Below are 17,305 nucleotides of genomic sequence, written 5' to 3'. Positions count from 1 at the left end.
CTGGAGCAGATAAACGCGCTGTGTTTGGAGAGTGCGTGCTGTTTGCTCTGCCCTCCTCGTGGGAGGCTGTTCGCACTCGCTCCGGCACGGGAGCACACGGCGGAGCGCGGCTCTGCGCTGCTGGTGCCCCGCGGGGACGCGGAGCGGGGCCACAGCTCTCCCCGGGAAGGGCGGTGTGTGTGGGCTGAGCAGCGGGACCAGGACGGGGACACTGACACAGACCCTTAAGGGGGCATAAATCACTGCTGACTGAGCGCTCAGCGATGGGCACGAGGGCCGTTTTCCCAAGGGACTTGCAGTCCTACCCGAAGAGAATCCCTAGGAAGTAGGCAGCAGTGCTTCATCAGTTCCTGGTTTTGCATCAGACTCTTGTTTGCCGTGGCTGTTGGTGTGGGAGGGTGAAAGTCTGTGCCGTGAGATGTGATTTTTTGGAACGAGGTTTTGCTTGCTCCAAGTGGAGTGTGGCTGTGATTGATCACAGTGTCTGGCTGGCTGACAGGACTCTGTGCTCTTGAGCAGCCTGGATGGTGACACCTGCTCAATTTCTTAGCATAGCTTGCTCTAGGTGTGGTATGGTAAGCTCACTAAGTGTTCTTAATAGAACAGATAAATAGTATTGATAGTTTTTGTGTGAGCAGTAGTTAGTTGCCTAATTCCATGCAGGTTTGAGGTCTTGAAAATAGCTAGGAGTATCTTTATCTTTTAAAAGTGAAAGGGGCTTATCATTGCTGCAGTTAACAACAGAAAAGGTAAGCTGATACTGAGTACACTCAAGGAGCAGATACTGAACTACTTTAGGTCCCAGTTTCGTTGCTGAACCCGTATTTTAGAGTTAGGCATCTGCTGAGATGAGGTGGTTTTCAGCATAGCACTGTGTTTAAGGGCTGATGAACTTGAGAGATTATTAAATTAACATCGGTAATCTTCTGGGGAAAAAGAATCCATAAAGTTGTTGCTGAACTCATTTGGTTTTGAGCTCTCCCTTCAGAAGTGGTTTCTGGTGTTTCTTAGGTCTTCTGAATGGTCCTCTAAACAATTAGCAATGGAAATCACAAATTCCTTTTAAAGGCTTGTCATTTTTGTTTTCATCTGAATTTGTCAGCTCTGCAAGTTTATAACTGTCTCTTGGTTCAATGTTCTTGTTCACATGGTGTCCAGTTTAGTAACATCATGTGGTAGGTTGGGAATAGTTGATGGAGAAAGACAGTTACCTTTTTTGGAAGGCTGTCTCTTTGCTTAGGTATTTAGATACTTTAATCATGTACAGGAGATTGGAGTGGAAGCATTAACAGCATGAATGAAACGTGAACAGGGTTTTGTAGGAGTATACTGATTTTGAGATTGAGAACCTGAAGGAAATACTCCTTAAATAATACATTTGAATGAATTTCAGTTTTAACTATTATTGCAGTTGGGAGATTAATTTTTCTGTAATCCAAGTGCTTTGATACATTTTGGAGGCTCTTCTCACTTTTGGGGAAGTGGAGGGGAAATTTAGGATTTGATAACTTCAGCATGTAAATTTACAGTGACTTTGAGTCGAGACCTGTTGGTAGGAACACAGATCCTTACATGCTGCCAGGTCCTAATTAATGCTTCCGTGTGCAGCTTTGTGTGCAGAAGCACTTGGCCTGTCTGGGTGGAGGTGTCTGTGCATCTTGTCACAGTTTACTTTTAGCTGCTGATGTGCAGGGCCTTATCTGTACTGGGCAGGCTGCACATGCAGAAGTGCTGTCTGAAGTGTGTAATGTTCTGTTAGCAGGTTAACTTGTTAATTCAGTTACTGCTGCTGTAATATGGAAGTGTACAATACTTATAAAATAATATATGTAAACCAAAAAATAAATACATGTTCAAAAAGATTTGCTGGAGTATCTATTTTTGTATTAATACAAATTTGCTGTTAATGTTTTATATGTATCCTTTATCTTATAATTGCAGGACTACTAAGCAAATATTTTAAAAGATAATTGTGAGAGGACTCTGCACGAAGCTCTAGGGCTATAAGTACTGGTGTTTCTGGAGATACTAAGTGTGGATAGTGTCATCGAATCAATAGCTCAATCTTTTAAATTTGATTTAGTCTGTTATATGGCATCTACATTCCTTTAGAGGAAGAATAGCATGAATACAATTATAAGATAAAACTGTGGATATTTAAAATCAGTAGTAAGTGAAGAGAAGTTGAGGTTTGACACAACATTTGAAATCTCCATAGTCAAAAGGCAGTACAGCAGCATGACTTCAGACCACAACACAACAGTTTTTCAGAAACTAGCTGAAAACTTGTCTGTTGATTCTTTACTTACTTTCATGCTTCATGCCATGCACTTGCTTTTTGCCTGTGTTCTGATAATTGCACTGTTTTTTAACCATTGTCCTTTTGCTTGTGAAAGTGATAGCGTCAGTGGTGGCCTTACCACAGTGTATGCTGATCCTGGAGAAGCGGAGCTAGTGGGCTCCTGCCTAACCTTTGCTTTCACATCTTCTGTTGCTGACTTGATGATGAAATAGGCAAACCATAAAAACGCCCTGAAATATCCTGGGGGTTTTGTTGCAAGGGAATCATCTAGGGAGTAGGTAGTATTTTCATTTTAGCATTGCTTCAATTTAATTGTCATTGCTCTGTAAGTGTGGTAAACACGGCAAGCATTGAAAAATAAACAAGCACACCTTATACTGTGTAGCAAAGTTCCTAATTTATTATGATGGAGAAAAGCATTTTTGTTTGAATTGTCCCTGATGAAGTGTGTTAAAGCTCCAAGCCTGTGGGGATTGTTTAAAATTAATATATAAAATTAGGAACTTTATATAGTATCTGAAAATTATCAGTTAGAGAAACACTGCAGAAAACATTTCAGTGCATGTAAAATACTTATTTGCATATGAGGTTGTGTGCAGATGAGCAGCCTGATTCCTCTTTGAAGTTCTCCTGTTTCCATTTTGAAGAGGTGAAATAGATGTCATGGAAGCAGGACGTGGTGTGCCTGAGCAATCTTGTGCATCTGGGAAGTGTAACAGTGAAAGTACTGCTTGTACAGTAGTTCAGACCGTGCTGCTGGTACAGTTCTAGCCACATTTTGGTGAGGCCTACAATTCAGAGAGAAATGAAGAAGTGTTACTAGAAATAACCTGATTCGTCCAAAGGAGAGCACGAGACTGAAATCCACAGTTTAATAGCTGAGGGTGAGAGCTGCAAACTGCGCATTATCACAGTGCTTGATAGGCAGAATATCTGTAAGTTACTGGGGACTAGAATCCTGGGATATTACTTGCCAGTTGAGTCTCTCTTGCTGCCTCTTGTATTTCTTGTAGAATCCTGGGATATTACTTGCCAGTTAAGTCTTTCTTGCTGCCTCTTGTATTTCTTACCCTCCTTCTACAGCTTTGCCAGTAACAGATAATGTTGGTCATTTTTTTCCTTTGAAAGATACGCAGGTGCTCAAAGAAGTGCATTGTGGAAAGCCTCATTCCAAACTTCAGTTTGAGAAAAGGAGTAAAATTGCATACTTTCTGAAAGAAACCATCTTGATTTGAATTAATTTTGCTGAATCATCACATAAGATTTGGCAGTAGTAATCCTCTCTTTGGCTCCATCTCTTTTTGCAAGGTTATTTCATGGTTTAAAGAGGAATATCAGCAACCTGGCAGTCTCAGATAATTTTATGCAACCTTTTTTATACTGACTTAATCTAGCCTGAATTGTTCTGTAGGATAAATTGATTTCTAGGGTCCCCATGCTAATTTCTGCAGTTGTGCAAGGAGAGCATGAAGTTGCATTCCATGTCATGAGTGCTCTGTTGGGTAACAGGAAAGGAAGATGCATGTACTATGCTGAAGGTAGTCTCAGTATTGCTATACTTGAATAGTTTTTAAACCATACAGATGTATGGAAATTGTGTATTAAGTAGTGCACACACCCAGTTTTTCAGTGGTTATATTGCATGGAAGAAGTCCACACCTGGCCAGGTCAGACTGCACAAGCTTCAATGTATATTCGACAGGGAACTAGAGTAGACTCATCTGTACCAGCAGCAAGGTAGCACTACAGATGGGTTGGACATGATGTTAGCTGCACATGCACAACATCTCTGCAGCCCAGTGCTCTGAACAGGCAGTGTGACCATACTGTGCCGCTTCGGAACAGATGTCCCTGGCTGTGATGAGAGTTGTAGCTGATGTGTAGTTGCACTTGGGGTGCAGATTGGTGCTCTACTGCCTTGTTGGCCTTTAGAGAGAAAAGTTGCTAAAGGGTTGTCTCCACTTGTAACAGCTGTATGGTAGGTAACTTGTTGATGCTGAGACTTGTTCAGGCTGCCCCTATAAATGTATGTTTATGTACTCCATATGGGTATTGAAATTACTGAGCTGATACTAAGCTCAGTGGAGAAGAATCTGCAGCGCTGAACTTGCTATGCTTACAGAACAAGTAATACATTTATTCATAAGGCGGTGAAATGTAAATGATTTTTTTCATAAAAATGAAATGTAAATAAAATTGTGTTTTGTAGTCTTCTCTCATATTTGGAAATAGTGAACTCTGTAAATTCTACAGCGTGACCAAGTTGATAAATGCTTGTGTCTGTGAATATAATTAGGATCTCTGAGGTCTATGCAGTATATTGTCCCTTCATATGAACCAAAACTAGAAGAACTTGCTGAGATATACCAGGCTATGGATTGCAGTACCTCATTTGTTGATCTCCTTTGCCTTATCATTTACTCCATTCATCTCATTTTAGGTTATCTCTCTTGTAGTGTGACCTTTTTGGTGAAAGGTGTGATGTAAATAAGCCTTCTCTCAACCTAGAAGTCCTCATACAGAGGCAACAGTACAGTCCCACAAGATGTTGTATTTCTTTGGCTTGCTGAAATAAGAATTGTTTTCCTGTGTGTTGAGATTGTTACTTGTTATGTAAGTTTTGATATTGTGAATGCAGTAATAAAAAAGAAAAAAACCCAACAACCTGGAAACTCAAACTGCCACAAATTCAAACTCTTTGATAGCACTGTGTCCTTACCACCAAGTTACCCTGCCACTAGAGTAAGAATATAAAGATGAGATATGTCATGGCTGGAAAATGTATTTAAACATGAAATCTCATCTTTATAATTGAGAATGAGCAAAACCCAATAAATGTAGGGAGAAGAAAAATCTGTTTTTGACTAGATACCAACCCCAACCCCAAATTTAGGCTGAAGCTTAAGTTGAGTTTCTTACTACAGCCCTCTTAATTTGAGGAGGGCACTGGGAGCACGTAATGCACTGCACATTGCTGTGACTAGGAACTGCTGTGAATCAGGTGTAGCCTGTGCTACCTGAGGTGCTGTGTTAGTTTGTGTAGCAATTCTGAACAGATTTCTCTTGTGCTGTTCTGAGATGGCTGTGAGAAAGGAGGAAGTTATAAACGCAGACAGAATTCTTTGTTTGTGCTTGATTTGGGCCCTTTTCTCTCCAGAGCAGGCTGATGGCATCTTGGAGTCATTGTGGGAAAAACTTGAAGCCCTGAAGCAGGGCTGAAACCCTGTGGATAAGAGACAAGTAAAGACCAAATTTCTTACTGCAGATACTGTAATTACAATGTAGTTACATTAGTAGAAAATGGAGCAAGATTTTGAATAGTATGTTCTTAATCTGTTGATTTCTGCTACTTCTGTCACATCTGGTAGAGTTCCAAAAATGCAGAGGTCCCAGCAGTATGAAGCAAGTCGGAAACAAGCAGCTAAGTAAAGCAGTGGTCAATGCTTTCTTTATTCAGGCACTGTCAAAGATGAACTCACAGACCTAAGGATGTTGTCATATTCTATTACTGAAGGTTGAACAAAGGCATAGCTCAGCTCACATGTAAGCTGTTTGTTACAAGGAGTAGCACTAAAGTGGGCTCTTGACAAGTTAAGACCATTTTGAGAAGGGCTGGAAATATGTTCTGCAGCTGTTAGAGGAAGAAACTGAAGACATGTTAGGCATAACAGGCCAGGAAGAGACATGGACCAACTTGGCCTGTGCTGCTTTGGCAAGAGCTAGAGGCAGTGTCAAAGTGCAGATTCCACTATCTGCTTCTGCTCCTGAGGGGTTGGACCTGTGATTGTTCTTTCTTTTATCCTTCTTTCCCAGCTTTCTTTGGACAACTGTGCTGGACTGGTATAACCTTTCTGATTGCTGGCAGAGAGGGAGTGTCTGCTTTCTCTTGCTGTGTTGTTTACTCTTTGTTCCTTCATTGACATTCTTTACCTGTCAGAAATGTTCTGAAGTGTGTGCTCTGCAAACAAGTAGGTTTGTGAAACTGATAAGTGTTTGGTCTCTGCTGCAGCTCAGAATGAAATTAGTAAGATATTTTAAGTTTCTTGTTGGAAGTCACTCACATAAGACGCTGGAATGACCCTTGTACATCTTTGTAAACAAAAAAGATGAGGCTTGTAATTGAGATGACATATTAATTTAAAGGGATTAAATTATTTTCCAAAGAATGTTTGTTTAAATCCTTGAGTTTAACTTTTAAAGACCTCATCTGAAGAATTTATTGCATTCCCCCTGTACCTAATTATTTCTGAGTTAACCTCTCGGTATGACTGTGATTATTGAGAATAAATGGAGTTGAAGAACCTTTGTTCATTTGTTAAAAAGGGAGACACAGAACTATTCAGTATTTCAGCTGTGCACTATGAAGTAGTTACAGCTAATTAACATTTGACTTTTTTTCCCAGTGTGTTCTGTGTCTGCATTTTGGTCTTAAAATAGTACTTTATTCTTCTGTATTTAAAAAAAATCAGGACCTGTATGGTGATTGTGCATATGTATATAATTATAAGTAAGGTTTTCTCTGCCTTAAAAGTTATATCACTGTCCCTGTCCCTCCTAATCTGTTGAAATTGTGGTAGGTGATTCCAGTAATAAGCAAACCTGATTCCTCAGCCAGATGCATATAGATAATGCAAGTAATTATTTCACTTGATTCTCCTGATTTCATTCAGTATTTGAATATTGTTATATTTATGGCTTTAAGTACTTTAAGTAATAAGGCCTTGAAAAAAATTACTGGCTCTTAGACAAGGAATAAGTTTTCCTGGCTAACAGTAGCTGTGGAAAGTGAAGAGTGAATGTTCCCAGAAAGAATTTCATGGCAGCCACCAGAGTCCTTGCTGGTCTATTTTTTCAATGTGAGAATGTTGGAAATGCATCAAAATACAGTTTTTCTGTCTGACTTCTTTGTCTCTTGGCTACTGTAGGTATACAACAGTTTAATTTTAGTGCTTCCTGTGAGGCATTGAGCTCTTCTGGGAATTCTGAATGAAATTTATACCATTGCTAAAAGGAAAGGGAGCTGCATTTTAGGAAAATACAGTATGTGTGTCACCATGGGTAGTCTGCCTGGTTTCTTTGCTAAGATCTTATTTATCAAGACTTTAATTTAATCTTTCCTTTCTCTCAGTGGAGATAAGCAGTTTTGCTTTTAACAGATGTGTGTTTCCACAAAAGTAGTAAAAACTTATTTATTTTTGAGACTTCTCCACTTCTGCTCTCTGCATCTCCTGCTTCTCTTTTAAACTTGTGTGAATTCCCCTTATCTGATACTTCAGTGATAGGCTTGAAGAAACTGTACGATCAAATAGGCTTTTTTTGGTAAGAAAGCAGGTGGAAAGTCTTGTCCCAGAATCCCTGTTACCCACAAGAGAAAAATACTCAACTGTCTTTCAATGTGTTGCCTGTGACTGAACAATCCTGCCCTGCTAGGTAATATGAATGAAAGTTTCTTGAACATTTTTATTCTGCTTGACTTCTCATCTAACTCAATAACTTTGTCTTTCAGTACCAAGACAAAGAGGAAGTTGTGTTATGGATGAATACTGTAGGACCCTACCACAATCGCCAAGAAACATACAAATACTTCTCTCTCCCATTCTGTGTGGGATCAAAAAAAAGCATCAGCCATTACCATGAAACCCTAGGGGAAGCACTTCAAGGAGTTGAATTGGAATTTAGTGGTCTTGACATCAAATTTAAAGGTAAGCAATTCAAAGTGCATTTAGTCACTTGAAAAAATATGCGAACCCTTAAAACTTGATTTTTTTAAACTAGAACTGAAAGTTCATGTTTGAGTTGTTGCTTGAAATGCCCTGCAAGGTTGTCTGCTGCCATTGGCTTTTGAGTTTACAGTAAAGTTTTCAGCTGTGTGCCCTTGAAGGAAGATGCCTGCAGCAGATGCTTCTGGAGTAACTGATTACATTTTACAAAATAAAACTAAGCTTTCTGCATATGAATGTTTAAATATATACTGGAATTATCAGTTCTGAAAATGTAACTTTTTCCTCTGACGTTGAATAGTCTACAATTGCAAAGGAGTAACAAGGGCTCAACATCTCAAAGTTCTATGTTAACATAAAGCTAATTATTGTGTCCTTCTGGTTACTGTCCAGTTTAGAATACCTTTGACAAACACATTTACAGCATTGGCTCTAACTCATCATCTGTCTGTCAGGATGAATCTGGTCTGTTTTTTTCCCCTATTGTTTCCTGCCCTCTCCATCTTTCTATATTGTACCAGAGAAGACATGTAACTTCTTTTGCAAATACATTTCTTGATATTAGGGGCTGAGTCTTCTATTGCATCATTTCTGTGTGTGTGCTTTCAGATATCTAACTGGTAGTTGCAGAGCTTCAAATAATAACAGATTCTTTTTGTCTCTATTGAATTTTTGCATTTGTATATTTAATTCAGTTTGTGGTTTTGTGTATATGTATCTTTTTTTCTTAGAACACCACACTTCATCACTAGTGCTTAGGTGGATGGAGAACTTAAGCATAGTATTTCTTGATTGAACATTTACAATCAGTTGGGATTTAGTTTCTGTAAGTTGTCTAGTTTTGACTAAAACTTTACACCTGCAAAGTAAGATGATGATGTTACAGTTATCAGTAGGGTAAGTGGAATAAAAGATTCTTAGAAGGTTTGTTAATACTGTAAATTCTTCATAAATTAAGTTGCATAGCATCTCCATGTTAAAGGAATTTGAAGTTGAATATTTCCTTTTGAGAAAGGAAGTGTACCTGCACAGAAACTGGAAAACAGTCCTGTTACTGGATAGTAACATTCGTAGCCTGCTGAAAATGTTAGTCAATATGGGAGAAATAGTTTTCCTGTCAAACCTTATAGATTATACTTAAAAACAGAAAATGGAAAGAACAGAGAAGGCAGCTGGCAGCAGTTCAGCATGGTGGTGATTAATTAAAACTTTTATTATCAGAACATGATAAGTGTTTATTTTCACAGCCAGTTTGATTGCCCTAACTTTACGAAGAGATTGTGTTATTCCAGTGACAAACATACTCTCTAGGTGCAGCACCAAATTGAAGAGACTAGAAGGTTTGTGAGTTAGTTTACTGCTGTGAAGTATGCAATTCAGATTTACTTTCTGTAGTGAATTTATTCCCCTATCATACCAAATTTTTGCTAGATCAAGTATTTAATTTTGTGACTGGGAGTACTGAGCAGATTGTGCTGTTCTTTAGCTCACTTTTTAGCACTTTCATTTTTTTTCCTTTTTTCATGTTGACCTGGAAGTAGTAATTTAGTAATTTGTTTTTATAGCGGAAGCATTGCAATAATATCAAGGAATGGAAATGGACTGGCTCAGCATCAACAGCTGGCTGAAATGCTTGAAAAATGTTGTTCTTTAGGAGTCAAAACAGCCTCTGTTGTACATGCAGTAACCAGACTGGTTTAGGTTTGTAGAGTATGTTCATCCTTTTACTGAAATAACAGATGAGATAGATGAAGCTTTCAGTTTGTCTTGCTCCACTTATGACCACTGCATAGTCTGTAGGCAGGTGTAGATTAGCTTTTCAGATTATATTCTGCCATTTCTGAGGTAAATTGGACAGATCCATTTTACTGTGAGTACACTCTCAAATACGTCAGTAAAATACTCTAATAATGGAGAAATTAAAGAGGTTTTGTTTCAGTCATGCTAGTTTCTTTCAGGTGTCTTTTTGTGTCTCCAATTGCTTTACCTGTGCATACCAGGTACGTAGTTGGGGTGTTGGGGTATGCTCCACCAGGCAGGCTGGGCAGGATGTCATTCACACAGGCTATGAGTGGGTGCAGAAGAGTAGAGATTCAAAAGGAACCAAGTGTTTCTGGCATGTCGGTGTGATTGATGTACTGGTACCTGTGGGGAATTCCTCTTCATCCATGTCCTTTGTTAAATATTTAATTGTTATTATTAGCACCTTGGTGCTCAGGATAGATTGATAATCTGTATTGGACCTGCAGTGAATTTAACTCTCAACCAAAGTGGCTGCACATCAGATGTTTTCTGTAAAGCAGATGGGCCATGGTAAGTGGTTGATTGCTAAGGATGTGTACATGATCTGGGAAGCTGTACATGTGCATTTCTAGTTCTTTCCCTTACATTCAGTGTGCTCTGGATAAATAATGAAGGCAGTAATCTCTTTGCTGTTAGCTGACATCCAGCAGCTTCTGCATCAGGAGCTGGTTTAGTATTTCTAGTAGTGGATCCATGAAATGAAATCTGAGTGGGTGGCAACTCTATTTCACTATCTTTAATTTGCTGTTAAAAGTATTAAAACATTCTTTTTTCCCCCCAAATTTCAGAGTAACAAGCGTAAATTAATTGTAATAGTAGTTATTAGTACTTATTTAAGAAGAAATAATGTAAAATTTGTGAAATCCAAATCCCCCTGTTGTACAGGTTTTTAAACTAAAAAAAATGCAGGAGGCGACTGCTATCTGAGACTGAAGTTTGGTTTGTTTGGGGTTTTTTACAGTCTTAAAAGCAGTTATAAAACCAGTAAAATTTAGATTTCATAGACCAGCCCTTAAATTTTAGCATTTACATAAAGAATTCTTTTCCAGTCTGGTTGTTGAAATGTGATGGTAGCTCAACTTTTTGGTGGCTCTTTAATAGTAGAGCTTGTTTTTTGCTAAAGTGGTATTCACTTAAAAAAAAAAGTTCTAAAAAAATTGCAACTAGATTATAGCAGTGAAATTGAAATAGTTTTTTTTGTAATGGCTACGTTTTACCTCAGTGTGATTGTTCATGCTTCAGCCTCTGCACCAGTGGCCTAGAAGTTGCCGCAATTACATTGAATCAGGCCTGTTGGTATTTTGTGTGCTTGGTTGTTTTTGTTGATTTTTGCATTGGGTTTGGTTTGGTTTGGTTGTTGGTTTTTTTTGTTTTGTTTTGTTTTTACCAGATGGATGCTTATGTTTTGGTACCAATAGACTGATATGTTCTTAAGAAAAAGATATGGCTTCAAGGACTGTTGTGTACCTAAAATCTACAGCTGAAATAATTGAGCTGCTCAAGTACTGTTCAGTAATCCTTTAGATGTTTGGATATGCATTTAAATGCCTAATCATAGGGAACTGCATTTCAAAATACTGGCATGGCCAAGTGAAAAACTTGTAAAGGTTTTCTTCCTGAATATGTGAATCATGTCTGAGTTCTGAGTTTGCATATAATGATGCTTTTCCCCATGTGTGTCTGGGATTATGGCAAGACTAACAGTTACAGGCTTTTTTTTCTCTTTAAATGTGTGTTGTAAGAATTTACAAAATTAAATTAGATTTGGATTTTATGCTTCTAGATTTTTATCCTCTAGAATGAGTAAAGGGGAAATAGAATTGTTGTAACAGATTAGCTTCTGCAGGAAAAACCAATTTCCCTCTCAATGCAGTTTGGCTGGACAGCAGTAGCAGGTAAGTGTGAAGCTGCACGTTGTTCATAATAGTCAAAGAATTATTTAGGCAGCAGCTGTTACTGACTGAAATACCAGACTGTAAATAAAACTGGCAGTTGAATCAGTGGGCATTGCCTGTATTTCTGAACTAAAGTAAGAAAATTACGATTATGCAGAAATGTATTCTTCTGAGAGTGGAAGTCTGAGTGGTGACTGGTGGGGCAAATCTACAGTGTGTTAAAGAATCCATGAAATAGTTTCTTTTTGTATTTAAAAATAGGATGCAGTCATACAAGGTGGCTGGATTTCCATTCTGGTACAATGTGAGCAATGTTGTTCTTTTATCACAGGTCTCAAATCTGTAGGAATACCTGTGTGAAGAAAGTAATGAATTATTAACATGCACTTACATTGTAGTTTAAGTTTACAGTTGGCTTAATTTGCTTGTCAAGCTAAATCTGGGGTAATAATGTTTTTTAATTAATATGTCAAGTTTTTTATTCAAGTATTTGGATTGACATCTTCTGTTACACCTGAGACCTAGTAAATTATTAAATGTATTGAACATTGGCATCATAGTGACATCAGTTAAAAAACTAATTTTTGACATTGCAATGCCAGTTAAAGAAGATGAATTTAAAAAGGAAAAGGATTTTTTAACAGACTTGAATTTTGCACTTGTTTAGAAGTATGATCACAGTAACATTTCTGATGGAGAACTCTTTGCCCAAACTTCTTCTGCAACACCTGTAGAATACATGGCAGCCATTCAGGATGGTCAGTGCTGTACTAGAAGGTTTTATATGGCTGGCATGTTTGAACAAACCCCCATTGATCTGTCTGTTCATAGGAAATCTGCTATCTGGCTGAGCACACTTGCTTTTGCCATGAGTCATGCTTCCATACTTTTGTTACATGTGCTTAATGTGCCACTGACGTTGCTGAAGCTGTGTAACATAGCAGAGATTACCTCTGTGACATCCCTGATGTAGGTGCTACGCAAAACGTGCCTTGGACTTCACACTCCTCTTGGATACACACCCAGCCAAGCCGTAACTTGGATAAGAAGTCTCTAACATACGCAGACCCTTAGATCTGGTAAAGCTGTAATGAAGGAAACAGGTTCTGTAGCCACTGAATGCTGCTCTAAGCTGCTTTCATTTAATCATTTAACACACTGGATTTAAGCTTAACCTTCTGAGCCTGTCCTGTAACTAAATGACATCTTCAGCATTCTCAGTGGCTGGAGAAAGGAGCGCTTGCCTTCGTTCCTTTTGCCTTCATTCACTTGCTTTAGGGGGAGGCCGGAGGAGCTGTACTGTGCAGTATGGCTGAGTGGCATCCTACACCATACGTGTATGCCTATATTTTGCAAGAATTGAATGAGGCTGTTTCTAGTGATTCTGCTGGAGATTTGTTTATGATCCCTGGAGTAAGTTGTAACATAGATTTGATTGCACTAACTCAGTGGTGTTTCTGGTATTCTGAGTGCTGGGAATAAAACCTATAAAAATGGGTGAAGACAGTTTTGTTTTGTGGCATTGCTGTTATCTGAGCCTGTTTCACTTCAAATGATATTTCAAAACCTTTTTAACCCCAGTGTATACATCCTAGAGTATTATATGCAGAATGGCTCATTTCAGTTAGTAAAAGAAACAAAGTGACAAATTCCAGGGATCTGAAAGCTCATGGAGTCATTTGGATTAGATTACAATCTACTACCAGATTTGTCTTGGTTAATAACTGCAAACAAATGCTTCTGTATTCAGGCTGTAAAATGGGAAAGGTCTCTAAAAAAAGCACTTGTAGTTCACTAGTAGCACTTGCCCCTATCCCCATGCTGTCCTTCAGTTGTGCTGGTACTGCTGTATGAAGAGAGTCCCCTAAAGCCTGCCTGGCCCCTGTAACACTTTCCCAAAACAGGGTTCTGGGCTTCTGCACTGGGTAATGCTTTATTTAACAGCCTCTATCTGTTTCTTTTTTACCCTTATTTTAATTCACAGTATATTTTCATTTGCCCTTTGTGTGTTGAACAATCCTTCAGGTCAAGAAATTAAATATTAGAAAAGTGTTACTCTTTATTTGAATATAGTATGAAACTTCGAGAGTGACAGTAAAGTGCCAGATATTTTGGAAATAATTAATCCTCAAGCCAAATCCATAAAATAATGATGCTGGGGGGGTTTTGGTTGTTTTAGATTTTTTTTCCTTTTAATTAATGTCAAGACAACTCAAAAAAGTCTGTTGAAGTGAAAAAAGTGCCAAGCAGAGGCGTTTTTGGGGGAATGAAACATAGTCCAAAAATTATAGGATCGAGCTTAGTAGAGGCAGAAGTGCAAACTGAGGCGAGCCTTGCTTCAGCTGTGGTGCCCCCTTTAATGGCTTACCTTTCTTGAATGTGCCAGTATGTTTCCTGAAAATGTACATCATGGTCTAAAAGTCTTCTTGGGACATTTGTTGACTTGAATGGTTTTGTTGTTTCTTATGCCCCTCCCCCGAAAAAAATTTTGTTGCCTAGATGTACTGCATGTATTTTGATTTTTGTTGTCATCAAAGAAATGATGTTTTGTGTTAAAAGTATTCTACCTGCTTGTGCTTTTTCTGTGCAGGTGATTTGATTTTCTTTTTAAGCTTTATATTGCAATTGGTGTGTAGGAGAAAGTAAGCTGAATTTTGATACAGATTAGAGCTGTACTTGGGGCACAAATTAATTTCATCTACTAGAAATGGGTCCTCAATTCCAGTGGTGACAGAAAGAGGAGAGGGAAGCTGGAATTCTTTATGTTCATTATGTTGCACTGTTTGCAGAGTGAAAATATTTACCAAGATGTGGGTGAGGGGGAGTTATCTCTAAATCTGTTGCTGCCTGAATTCTTGTAAATAGCCCTTGTGCCTTTTTTCAGTGAAAGAATGGCTGCTAACTTCATTACTTATGAATTATAGATGGGGAAGAACAGCTTTTTAGCCCGAAGGGGTGGATTTATTTTATTACCAAATGCAGCCTCTTATGCATTCTGTGTGTTGTTCCTGGTTTTGTCTTCTTTGTTGTAACTGGACTCCTATTGCTTGGTTTCTCCCTTTATAGTGGTTTGTTCAAAATTGCTGAGAACTTTAAAAAGTTTTAGGTTTTCTATGAGCAATATTCCTGGTCTGTGAGGCTGATTATACTAAAATAGAGAGATAGTATTATACGCAGTTTTAGGTATATGTTAATAATTTCATACCTCTTGTTAAAGTTAAAGAGGTATCACGGTTTGTCCAGCTAAATCTACCGTCAGCTAATGGGTCTTAATTTAGTGCAGGTGAAGTAGCAGAAGGATACTTTGAAACCTTTCCTCATCCTGTCTCTGGGAAGTTTCTGCATGCCAAAGAGTAGATTCATAAAAACAATCATGTAATTCCCTTAATGGTTCCTTTTTAAGTGTCCTTTTTTGTTACCTACTCAAGAATGGCCAAGAGGGCTTGAAGACCTCAGCACCGTCTGTTCCTCCATTTGCTTGGTTTACCTTTGCTCTGAGGCAGGCCATTAATAAACCTTTTCCTGTGCTTTAATTCTTTGCAGATGATGTAATGCAGACCACTTACTGTGAAATTGACTTGGACAAAGGCAGAAGAGATGCGTTTGTGTATGCCATCAAAAATCACTATTGGTACCAGATGTATATTGATGACTTGCCAATATGGGGTGAGTGATACTGTGCATAAATAACTGCATTACACCTTCCCAAGTCCTGTACTAGTGGGTTTCATGGAGTCTTTTACGGACTAAGCTTCATTACAAGAATGTGTAACTTACATGTAAACCAAATTTACAAGGATATGAAACTAAATAGCACAAATAAGCTGAAGGATTATTGTGCTGAAGGAGCAGTATGATGGCTTGTACTAGTGAATTACAGAACCAGTGTAAAGCTGTTTTGTTTCTCAAGCACTGATTTAACAGCAAGTTCTTAGGCTTGAGTTCTTTCAAATATCCAAGTGAATGGTAATTAGGTTACATATAAAGTCCATGTTACTGTGTTCATGAATAGTAACTTTGATAAAATCTTTTTCAGGTGTAAACTTTATTTTGCTAGTTCATTATTGCTAACACAGAAGCCATTTGGTTTACTTCTAGGGTAATTTAATGGCTTTTAGCAGTTTTGCATGTATAATCTGTGTTTGTATGAAGGCGTTTTATTTTAATTGTTCTTTTACAGTTCTTAAGATTGCTCTTGCTGAGTATTATTAATCTGGCCTTAGAAGTGCTTTTGTCTGAATCAAAATGTGTGTATTTTTATTGCCATTGCCTCCTAAGCTCTTTGTGCTTTGTTGCTCCCTTATAACTTGTGATCATATACCTAGTGTAGAGTGCTCTGCAGATTGCACTTTGCACTGATAGCAATCAACCAAAGTTCCCAAGCCCTAATCTCCCTATTGTAGACATAAACTGAAAGGAAATGGAAAATACCACAAAATGTTTTAAGGTAAGGTCTTTGTTGCCTGTGTTCCATGAAAGACCTGCTCAAAATAAGCAAAACTCAAAACACCTACCAAAAAACAGCTCAAGTCATGAGAGAAAAGTCCTTTAATAGGTGGTATGAATAATGCTACTCATTCATCCTGACAAAGGGTGTTTTTTTAATCGCTCTCTTATAATTTTATTTTGGTTTGGAAGATGTCTGCCTGAATGTGAGCCCCAGACAGAAATGTTAGGAGTTTATTTATTTATGTATTTATTTAATATTTATCTGGTAGGCCTGACAGGATAAGTACTTATATATTGATTTTGTTCTTTTCAGCTGGTTTGCTTATTGCGTGTAACAGCTCTGTGGCAGGGCTTGGGGTAAACCCGAATATGTGGCCTCTACTGTACTACTTGTGCAGTTACTGGGAGGCTTTTTGAAGTCCTGTGTGGGTGGCAGGCATTGCTGCAATATTTTTTACACTTTAAGCAAACGATCAATGAGTAAATTTTTTAGACTAGGGGCAGGTATGTAGGCTTTGGATTGCCCAAGGGTGATGAATGCTAAGCTGCCTTCTTTGGAACCCTGTGTGGCTAACGAGTCTTTGGAGGCTTTCTTTTTTTTTTGGGATTGATTTTTCTGATCATGTTTTATCACCTGAAATGCCAAGAACAAATATGCTTACTAAATCTTCCTTACATTGACTAAATTTTATGCTCCAAAAAAAAGTTTTCTTGTGATTGCAGTGTTTGTAATGTTTTTCAATAGTATGCTTTGTGTGCAGAAGATGTCAGCTAACAAACATGTAGAATCCAGGTTTCATCTTTGTAAGATACTAAGTAGCTGTTTTTGATAGTTGTTTGGAACTGCAGCACCATGGGTGTTGGTGATATAATGCAAGGATGTCATCTGACATCAGGTGTGAAAGGAAGCAGTGCTGACAATTTTGGTCTATGTCTCCTTAGGCTTAGGTAAAACTAGTGGGACTGCAGTTTGGTTGGACAATATTAGCCCAATTTTTATTCCAGTCAGTTTTTGATGTGGGGCTGAGAAAGGAGTGGATGCACCTGAACTGGTCAAAAGTGTTTAACTGAATGTCTGAACAAGTCGTTCAGATCTTTGTGTTCCAAGTACAGTTAGAGAACTGTGAATATAGCCT

The 17,305-nt window shown here is 38.3% G+C and overlaps 1 protein-coding gene across 1 annotated transcript in view; it reads left to right on the top strand.

Moving 5' to 3' along the window:
- The first annotated feature begins 7,814 nt into the window (after positions 1-7,814).
- TM9SF3 (transmembrane 9 superfamily member 3) overlaps positions 7,815-17,305 on the top strand; it is a 37,103-nt gene continuing 27,612 nt past the window's right edge. The window contains exons 1-2 of the mRNA XM_009077111.1: positions 7,815-8,004; positions 15,264-15,386. Coding sequence (XP_009075359.1) covers positions 7,839-8,004; positions 15,264-15,386 — 289 coding nt within the window. The 5' untranslated portion in view covers positions 7,815-7,838. The remainder of the gene's footprint in view (positions 8,005-15,263; positions 15,387-17,305) is intronic.

Source organism: Acanthisitta chloris, unplaced genomic scaffold, assembly GCF_000695815.1.
Source record: "Acanthisitta chloris isolate BGI_N310 unplaced genomic scaffold, ASM69581v1 scaffold19086, whole genome shotgun sequence".
NCBI lineage: Eukaryota > Metazoa > Chordata > Aves > Passeriformes > Acanthisittidae > Acanthisitta > Acanthisitta chloris.
This window is presented reverse-complemented; position numbering and strand designations above follow the sequence as displayed.